Genomic DNA, 10,718 nt, shown 5'->3' with positions numbered 1-10,718 from the left:
AGAGTCCACACCCACATAATTTAATTGAAGTGGTAACCCGCAAACACAACTGCATTTAAAAAAATAATTGTAGGCAAATGCTTTTATTAAAAAAGACAACTTGTCATCACTCGGCAACAAGACGATTATTTTCCTGCCAGATGTGTCCTTGGGGTCCTCCCATCTTTTTCTATCTGCGCTTTAAAGACTGACTTGCAGTCTATGTGACAGGAAGTGTAGGGGGACTTCCTGTGTCCTTATCGCCGCACAGGAAGGAGGAGGAAGTACGGCGTCACTGATGATGAAGTCCTTGGAGACTCGCCGCTGGCGCCCTCTGGAGTTGGTGACAAAATGACGGCCGATGAAAAGTGAGTAAATGTCTTCCAGTCCGTCCACAGCGCCATCTAATGGTGAAAAAGTCTTCCCATTCAGCAACTTTTCCAACAAAGCCTCATCCTGCAGAGGAAGTTTGTGGGCGTGGCCTCGCTCTCTCCCCCTCTCTCTCTCTTGGGTGCTTTAAAGGCAGCGGGTGGGCGTGCGAGACCCCAGTCAGTCATGATGGCCGTGAGGGTTCTGGTGCTGGTTCTGGCCCTGCTGGTGAGCGCTCGCAGCGACGTGAGGGCCAGAGACCCTGAGGTGGAGCAGCGGGAGCAGCAGGAGGAGGACTGGGCGGGAGCGGCGGGCGTGGTCAGTGCCACAGAGACCCCCCTGCTGGGAGAGGGCGGCAACTACCCGGCCCGAAGCGGGTGAGTCTCCACTCACTTGATTGGCGCTGGATCGGTGGCGTCCAATCACGTTCTTCCGCCTTTTCTCTCTTTCTCTACTTTCAAAACGGCGAGCTGTCAAAGTAGCCGTGTTTGCTTCTGGCGCCCCCTGCAGTACACGTGTGACACTAACCAAGGACCTGACATGTCCCCACATTCCTAACCTGCCAGCAGTGTTTAGACTGCCAGCATGCCTACGACGCCCACACACACACACACACACACACACACACACACACACACACACACACACACACACACACACACACACACACACACACACACACACACACACACACACACACACAGGCGCGCTCTCCAGGTAATAGACGTAGCCCGCATGAAGGCTTCACGAATCTCAACGTTCAGGCGGTCCAATGGCGCACTTGTGTACTTTGAACACTTTTGAGTGCATTTCGTGTAAGCGCGCAAGGGTAAGACACTAACGCACTCAAAAGTGAGTAAGTGGACAAGTGTAACACACATATGCTCTCAAAAGTGTGATTGTGCACAAGTATAAGACTCTGTGTAAGTATTTAAAAGGGTTTGAATGCACAAGTTTAGGACACTTATGTACTCAAAAGTGAGTAAGTGGACAGGTGTAAGACACATACGCACGCAAAAGTGTGGAAGTATTTAAAGGTGTTTAAATGCACAAGTGTAAGACACTTTCGCACTCAAAAGTGTGGAAGTGCACAAGTGTAAGATGCCTGTGTAAGACACTTGGGCACTCAAAAGTGTGGAAGTGCACAAGTGTAAGACACTTATGCACTCAAAAGTGTCTAAGACACTTATGTACTTGAAAGTGTGGAAGTGCACAAGTGTAAGACACTGATGCACTCAAAAGTGTGTTAGGGTTTAAGTGTTTAAATGCACAAGTGTAAGACACAAATGCACTCAAAAGTGTGTAAATGCACTAGTGTAAGACACTAATAAACTCAAAAGTGAGTAAGTGCACAAGTGTAAGACATATATGCTCTCAAAAGTGTGATTTTGCGCAAGTATAAGACTCTTACGCACTCAAAAGAGTGTAAGTATTTAAAAGGGTTTGAATGCACAAGTTTGGGACACTTATGTACTCAAAAGTGTGGAAGTGCACACGTTCAAGACACTTACGCACTCAAAAAGGTGTAAGTATTTAAAAGTGTTTAAATGCACAAGTGTAAGACACTTACGCACTCAAAAGTGGGGAAGTGCACAAGTGTAAGACGCCTGTGTAAGACACTTGGGCACTCAAAAGTGTGGAAGTGCACAAGTGTAAGACACTTATGCACTCAAAAGTGTCTAAGACACTTATGTACTTGAAAGTGTGGAAGTGCACAAGTGTAAGACACTTATGCACTCAAACGTGTGTTAGTGTTTAAGTGTTTAAATGCACAAGTGTAGGACACAAATGCACTCAAAAGTGTGTAAATGCACTAGTGTAAGACACTAATGCACTCAAAAGTGAGTAAGTGCACAAGTGTAAGACATATCTGCTCTCAAAAGTGTGATTGTGCACAAGTATAAGACCCTTACGCATTCAAAAGAGTGTAAGTATTTAAAAGGGTTTGAATGCACAAGTTTAGGACACTTATGTACTCAAAAGTGTGGAAGTTCACAAGTGTAAGACACTTACGCACTCAAAAGTGTGTAAGTATTTAAAAGTGTTTAAATCCACAAGTGTAAGACACTTATGCACTCAAAAGTGTGGAAGTGCACAAGTGTAAGACGCCTGCGTAAGACACTTGGGCACTCAAAAGTGTCGAAGTGCACAAGTGTAAGACACTTGTGCACTCAAAAGTCTCTAAGACACGTATGTACTTGAAAGTGTGGAAATGCACAAGTGTAAGACACTTACGCACTTAAAAGTGTGTAAATGCACTAGTGTAAGACACTAATGCACTCAAAAGTGAGTAAGTGCACATGTGTGAGACACATATGCTCTCAAAAGTGTGATTGTGCATAAGTGTGTAAGTATTTAAAAGTGTTTAAATGCACAAGTGTAAGACACTTACGCACTCAAAGGTGTGGAAGTGCACAAGTGTAAGACACTTGTGCACTCAAAAGTGTCTAAGAGACTTATGTACTTAAAAGTGTAGAAGTGCACAAGTGTAAGACCCTTATGCACTCAAAAGTGTGTCAGTGTTTAATTGCACAAGTGTAAGACACGAATGCACTCAAAAGTGTGTAAATGCACTAGTGTAAGACACTAATGCACTCAAAAGTGAGTAAGTGCACAATTGTAAGACATATATGCTCTCAAAAGTGTGATTGTGCACAAGTGTAAGACTATTACGCACTCAAAAGAGTGTAAGTATTTAAAACGGTTTGAATGCACAAGTTTAGGACACTTATGTAATCAAAAGTGTGGAAGTGCACAAGCGTAAGACACTTAAGCACTCAAAAGTGTGTAAGTATTTAAAAGTGTTTAAATGCACAAGTGTAAGACACTTACGCACTCAAAAGTGTGTAAGTATTTAAAAGTGTTTAAATGCACAAGTGTAAGACACTTACGCACTCAAAAGTGTGGAAGTGCACAAGTGTAAGACACTTATACACTCAAATGTGTCTAAGACACTTATGTACTTGAAAGTGTGGAAGTGCACAAGTGTAAGACACTTATGCACTCAAACGTGTGTTAGTGTTTAGGTGTTTAAATGCACAAGTTTAAGACACAAATGCACTCAACAGTGTGTAAATGCACTGGTGTAAGACACTAATGCACTCAAAAGTGAGTAAGTGCACAAGTGTAAGACATATATGCTCTCAAAAGTGTGATTGTGCACAAGTATAAGACTCTTACGCACTCAAAAGAGTGTAAGTATTTAAAAGGGTTTGAATGCACAAGTTTAGGACACTTATGTACTCAAAAGTGTGGAAGTTAACAAGTGTAAGACACTTACGCATCCAAAAGTGTGTAAGTATTTAAAAGTGTTTAAATGCACAAGTGTAAGACACTTACACACTCAAAGGTGTGGAAGTGCACAAGTGTAAGACACGTATACACTCAAAAGTGTCTAAGAGACTTATGTACTTAAAAGTGTAGAAATGCACAAGTGTAAGACACTTATGCACTCAAAAGTGTGTCAGTGTTTAAGTGTTTAATTGCACAAGTGTAAGACACGAATGCACTCAAAAGTGTGTAAATGCACTAGTGTAAGACACTAATGCACTCAAAAGTGAGTAAGTGCACAATTGTAAGACATATGCTCTCAAAAGTGTGATTGTGCACAAGTGTAAGACTCTTACGCACTCAAAAGAGTGTAAGTATTTAAAACGGTTTGAATGCACAAGTGTAGGACACTTATGTAATCAAAAGTGTGGAAGTGCATAAGTGTAAGACACTTACGCACTCAAAAGTGTGTAAGTATTTAAAAGTGTTTAGATGCACAAGTTTAAGACACTTACGCACTCAAAAGTGTGGAAGTGCACAAGTGTAAGACACTTATACACTCAAAAGTGTCTAAGACACTTATGTACTTGAAAGTGTGGAAGTGCACAAGTGTAAGACGCCTGCGTAAGACACTTGGGCACTCAAAAGTGTCGAAGTGCACAAGTGTAAGACACTTATGTACTTAAAAGTGTGTACTTGTGTACTTAAAAGTGTGTAAGACACTTGTGCACTCAAAAGTCTCTAAGACACTTATGTACTTGAAAGTGTGGAAATGCACAAGTGTAAGACACTTATGCACTCAAAAGTGTGTTAGTGTTTAAATGCACAAGTGTAAGACACGAATGCACTCAAAAGTGTGTAAATGCACTAGTGTAAGACACTAATGCACTCAAAAGTGAGTAAGTGCACATGTGTGAGACACATATGCTCTTAAAAGTGTGATTGTGCACAGGTGTAAGACACTTACACACTCAAAAGAGTGTAAGTATTTAAAAGGGTTTAAATGCACAGGTTTAGGACAGTTATGTACTCAAAAGTGTGGAAGTGCACAAGTTTAAGACACTTACGCACTCAAAAGTGTCTAAGTATTTAAAAGTGTTTAAATGCACAAGTGTAAGACACTTACGCACTCAAAGGTGTGGAAGTGCACAAGTGTAAGATGCCTGTGTAAGACACTTGGGCACTCAAAAGTGTCGAAGTGCACAAGTGTAAGACACTTATACACTCAAAAGTCTCTAAGACACTTATGTACTTGAAAGTGTGGAAATGCACAAGTGTAAGACACTTATGCACTCAAAAGTGTGTTAGTGTTTAAGGGTTTAAATGCACAAGTGTAAGACACAAATGCACTCAAAAGTGTGTAAATGCACTGGTGTAAGACACTAATGCACTCAAAAGTGAGTAAGTGCACAAGTGTAAGACATATATGCTCTCAAAAGTGTGATTGTGCACAAGTATAAGACTCTTACGCACTCAAAAGAGTCTAAGTATTTAAAAGGGTTTGAATGCACAAGTTTAGGACACTTATGTACTCAAAAGTGTGGAAGTTCACAAGTGTAAGACACTTACGCACTCAAAAGTGTGTATTTAAAAGTGTTTAAATGCACAAGTGTAAGACACTTACGCACTCAAAGGTGTGGAAGTGCACAAGTGTAAGACACTTATACACTCAAAAGTGTCTAAGACACTTATGTACTTGAAAGTGTGGAAGTGCACAAGTGTAAGACGCCTGCGTAAGACACTTGTGCACTCAAAAGTCTCTAAGACACTTATGTACTTGAAAGTGTAGAAATGCATAAGTGTAAGACACTTATGCACTCAAAAGTGTGTTAGTGTTTAAATGCACAAGTGTAAGACACGAATGCACTCAAAAGTGTGTAAATGCACTAGTGTAAGACACTAATGCACTCAAAAGTGAGTAAGTGCACATGTGTGAGACACATATGCTCTCAAAAGTGTGATTGTGCACAAGTGTAAGACACTTACACACTCAAAAGAGTGTAAGTATTTAAAAGGGTTTAAATGCACAGGTTTAGGACAGTTATGTACTCAAAAGTGTGGAAGTGCACAAGTGTAAGACACTTACGCACTCAAAAGTGTCTAAGTATTTAAAAGTGTTTAAATGCACAAGTGTAAGACACTTACACACTCAAAGGTGTGGAAGTGCACAAGTGTAAGATGCCTGTGTAAGACACTTGGGCACTCAAAAGTGTCGAAGTGCACAAGTGTAAGACACTTATACACTCAAAAGTCTCTAAGACACTTATGTACTTGAAAGTGTGGAAATGCACAAGTGTAAGACACTTATGCACTCAAAAGTGTGTTAGTGTTTAAGTGTTTAAATGCACAAGTGTAAGACACAAATGCACTCAAAAGTGTGTAAATGCACTGGTGTAAGACACTAATGCACTCAAAAGTGAGTAAGTGCACAAGTGTAAGACATATATGCTCTCAAAAGTGTGATTGTGCACAAGTATAAGACTCTTACGCACTCAAAAGAGTCTAAGTATTTAAAAGGGTTTGAATGCACAAGTTTAGGACACTTATGTACTCAAAAGTGTGGAAGTTCACAAGTGTAAGACACTTACGCACTCAAAAGTGTGTATTTAAAAGTGTTTAAATGCACAAGTGTAAGACACTTACGCACTCAAAGGTGTGGAAGTGCACAAGTGTAAGACACTTATACACTCAAAAGTGTCTGAGAGACTTATGTACTTAAAAGTGTAGAAATGCACAAGTGTAAGACACTTATGCACTCAAAAGTGTCTAAGACACTTATGTACTTGAAAGTGTGGAAGTTCACAAGTGTAAGACACTTACGCACTCAAAAGTGTGTATTTAAAAGTGTTTAAATGCACAAGTGTACGACACAAATGCACTCAAAAGTGTGTAAATGCACTAGTGTAAGACACGAATGCACTCAAAAGTGAGTAAGTGCACAAGTGTAAGACTCTTACGCACTCAAAAGAGATTAAGTATTTAAAAGGGTTTGAATGCACACGTTTGGGACACTTATGTACTCAAAAGTGTGGAAGTGCACAAGTTTAAGACAGTTACGCACTCAAAAGTTTGTAAGTTTTTAAAAGTGTTTAAATGCACAAGTGTAAGACACTTACGCTCTCAAAACTATGGAAGTGCACAAGTGTAAGACGCCTGTGTAAGACACTTGGGCACTCAAAAGTGTCGAAGAGCACAAGTGTAAGCCACTTATGCACTCAAAAGTGTCCAACACACTTATGTACTTAAAAGTGTGGAAGTGCACAAGTGTAAGCCATTTATGCACTCAAAAGTGTGTAAGTGTACAAGTGTAAGAAAATTGTGCACTTGTGTAAGTGCACAAGTGTAAGACCCTTATGCAAAAAAAGTGTCTAAGGCACTTATGTACTTAAAAGTGTGGAAGTGCACAAGTGTAAGACACTTATGCACTCAAACGTGTGTTAGTGTTTAAGTGTTTAATGGCACAAGTGTAAAACACGAATGCACTCAAAGGTGTGTAAATGCACTAGTGTAAGACACTTGGGCACTCAAAAGTGTAAAGGTGCACAAGTGTAAGACACTTATGTACTCAAAAGTGTGGAAGTGCACGAATGTAAGACACTTGTGTTAGACACTAATGCACTCAAAAGTGAGTAAGTGCACAATTGTAAGACATATGCTCTCAAAAGTGTGTTTGTGCACAAGTGTAAGACTCTTACGCACTCAAAAGAGTGTAAGTATTTAAAACGGTTTGAATGCACAAGTTTAGGACACTTATGTAATCAAAAGTGTGGAAGTGCATAAGTGTAAGACACTTACGCACTCAAAAGTGTGTAAGTATTTAAAAGTGTTTAGATGCACAAGTTTAAGACACTTACGCACTCAAAAGTGTGGAAGTGCACAAGTGTAAGACACTTATACACTCAAAAGTGTCTAAGACACTTATGTACTTGAAAGTGTGGAAGTGCACAAGTGTAAGACGCCTGCGTAAGACACTTGGGCACTCAAAAGTGTCGAAGTGCACAAGTGTAAGACACTTGTGCACTCAAAAGTCTCTAAGACACTTATGTACTTGAAAGTGTGGAAATGCACAAGTGTAAGACACTTATGCACTCAAAAGTGTGTTAGTGTTTAAATGCACAAGTGTAAGACACGAATGCACTCAAAAGTGAGTAAGTGCACAAGTGTAAGACTCTTACGCACTCAAAAGAGATTAAGTATTTAAAAGGGTTTGAATGCACACGTTTGGGACACTTATGTACTCAAAAGTGTGGAAGTGCACAAGTTTAAGACAGTTACGCACTCAAAAGTTTGTAAGTTTTTAAAAGTGTTTAAATGCACAAGTGTAAGACACTTACGCTCTCAAAACTATGGAAGTGCACAAGTGTAAGACGCCTGTGTAAGACACTTGGGCACTCAAAAGTGTCGAAGAGCACAAGTGTAAGCCACTTATGCACTCAAAAGTGTCCAACACACTTATGTACTTAAAAGTGTGGAAGTGCACAAGTGTAAGCCATTTATGCACTCAAAAGTGTGTAAGTGTACAAGTGTAAGAAAATTGTGCACTTGTGTAAGTGCACAAGTGTAAGACCCTTATGCAAAAAAAGTGTCTAAGGCACTTATGTACTTAAAAGTGTGGAAGTGCACAAGTGTAAGACACTTATGCACTCAAACGTGTGTTAGTGTTTAAGTGTTTAATGGTACAAGTGTAAAACACGAATGCACTCAAAGGTGTGTAAATGCACTAGTGTAAGACACTTGGGCACTCAAAAGTGTAAAGGTGCACAAGTGTAAGACACTTATGTACTCAAAAGTGTGGAAGTGCACGAATGTAAGACACTTGTGTTAGACACTAATGCACTCAAAAGTGAGTAAGTGCACAATTGTAAGACATATGCTCTCAAAAGTGTGTTTGTGCACAAGTGTAAGACTCTTACGCACTCAAAAGAGTGTAAGTATTTAAAACGGTTTGAATGCACAAGTTTAGGACACTTATGTAATCAAAAGTGTGGAAGTGCATAAGTGTAAGACACTTACGCACTCAAAAGTGTGTAAGTATTTAAAAGTGTTTAGATGCACAAGTTTAAGACACTTACGCACTCAAAAGTGTGGAAGTGCACAAGTGTAAGACACTTATACACTCAAAAGTGTCTAAGACACTTATGTACTTGAAAGTGTGGAAGTGCACAAGTGTAAGACGCCTGCGTAAGACACTTGGGCACTCAAAAGTGTCGAAGTGCACAAGTGTAAGACACTTGTGCACTCAAAAGTCTCTAAGACACTTATGTACTTGAAAGTGTGGAAATGCACAAGTGTAAGACACTTATGCACTCAAAAGTGTGTTAGTGTTTAAATGCACAAGTGTAAGACACGAATGCACTCAAAAGTGTGTAAATGCACTAGTGTAAGACACTAATGCACTCAAAAGTGAGTAAGTGCACATGTGTGAGACACATATGCTCTTAAAAGTGTGATTGTGCACAAGTGTAAGACACTTACACACTCAAAAGAGTGTAAGTATTTAAAAGGGTTTAAATGCACAGGTTTAGGACAGTTATGTACTCAAAAGTGTGGAAGTGCACAAGTGTAAGACACTTACGCACTCAAAAGTGTCTAAGTATTTAAATGCACAAGTGTAAGACACTTACGCACTCAAAGGTGTGGAAGTGCACAAGTGTAAGATGCCTGTGTAAGACACTTGGGCACTCAAAAGTGTCGAAGTGCACAAGTGTAAGACACTTATACACTCAAAAGTCTCTAAGACACTTATGTACTTGAAAGTGTGGAAATGCACAAGTGTAAGACACTTATGCACTCAAAAGTGTGTTAGTGTTTAAGTGTTTAAATGCACAAGTGTAAGACACAAATGCACTCAAAAGTGTGTAAATGCACTGGTGTAAGACACTAATGCACTCAAAAGTGAGTAAGTGCACAAGTGTAAGACATATATGCTCTCAAAAGTGTGATTGTGCACAAGTATAAGACTCTTACGCACTCAAAAGAGTCTAAGTATTTAAAAGGGTTTGAATGCACAAGTTTAGGACACTTATGTACTCAAAAGTGTGGAAGTTCACAAGTGTAAGACACTTACGCACTCAAAAGTGTGTATTTAAAAGTGTTTAAATGCACAAGTGTAAGACACTTACGCACTCAAAGGTGTGGAAGTGCACAAGTGTAAGACACTTATACACTCAAAAGTGTCTAAGACACTTATGTACTTAAAAGTGTGGAAATGCACAAGTGTAAGACACTTATGCACTCAAAAGTGTGTCAGTGTTTAAGTGTTTAATTGCACAAGTGTAAGACACGAATGCACTCAAAAGTGTGTAAATGCACTAGTGTAAGACACTAATGCACTCAAAAGTGAGTAAGTGCACAATTGTAAGACATATATGCTCTCAAAAGTGTGATTGTGCACAAGTGTAAGACTCTTACGCACTCAAAAGAGTGTAAGTATTTAAAACGGTTTGAATGCACAAGTTTAGGACACTTATGTAATCAAAAGTGTGGAAGTGCACAAGTGTAAGACACTTACGCACTCAAAAGTGTGTAAGTATTTAAAAGTGTTTAAATCCACAAGTGTAAGACACTTATGCACTCAAAAGTGTGGAAGTGCACAAGTGTAAGACGCCTGCGTAAGACACTTGGGCACTCAAAAGTGTCGAAGTGCACAAGTGTAAGACACTTGTGCACTCAAAAGTCTCTAAGACACGTATGTACTTGAAAGTGTGGAAATGCACAAGTGTAAGACACTTACACACTTAAAAGTGTGTAAATGCACTAGTGTAAGACACTAATGCACTCAAAAGTGAGTAAGTGCACATGTGTGAGACACATATGCTCTCAAAAGTGTGATTGTGCAGAAGTGTAAGACTCTTACACACTCAAAAGAGTGTAAGTATTTAAAAGGGTTTAAATGCACAAGTGTAAGACACTTACACACTCAAAAGAGTGTAAGTATTTAAAAGGGTTTAAATGCACAAGTGTAAGACACTTACGCACTCAAAGGTGTGGAAGTGCACAAGTGTAAGATGCCTGTGTAAGACACTCGGGCACTCAAAAGTGTCGAAGTGCACAACTGTAAGACACTTATGCACTCAAAAGTGTGGAAGTTCACAAGTGTA

At 39.6% G+C, this 10,718-nt stretch overlaps 1 protein-coding gene across 4 annotated transcripts in view; it reads left to right on the top strand.

Annotated features, from left to right (window-relative positions):
- Nucleotides 1-519: 519 nt before the first annotated feature.
- The window catches only part of mmrn2a (multimerin 2a), a 41,741-nt gene continuing 31,542 nt past the window's right edge, over nt 520-10,718 (top strand). For all 4 annotated transcript variants that reach the window (XM_061911547.1, XM_061911545.1, XM_061911546.1 and 1 more), the window contains exon 1: nt 520-725. In XM_061911547.1, coding sequence (XP_061767531.1) covers nt 535-725 — 191 coding nt within the window. In that variant the 5' untranslated portion in view covers nt 520-534. The remainder of the gene's footprint in view (nt 726-10,718) is intronic.

This window comes from Nerophis ophidion, linkage group LG09 (assembly GCF_033978795.1).
Source record: "Nerophis ophidion isolate RoL-2023_Sa linkage group LG09, RoL_Noph_v1.0, whole genome shotgun sequence".
Taxonomy (NCBI): domain Eukaryota; kingdom Metazoa; phylum Chordata; class Actinopteri; order Syngnathiformes; family Syngnathidae; genus Nerophis; species Nerophis ophidion.
This window is presented reverse-complemented; position numbering and strand designations above follow the sequence as displayed.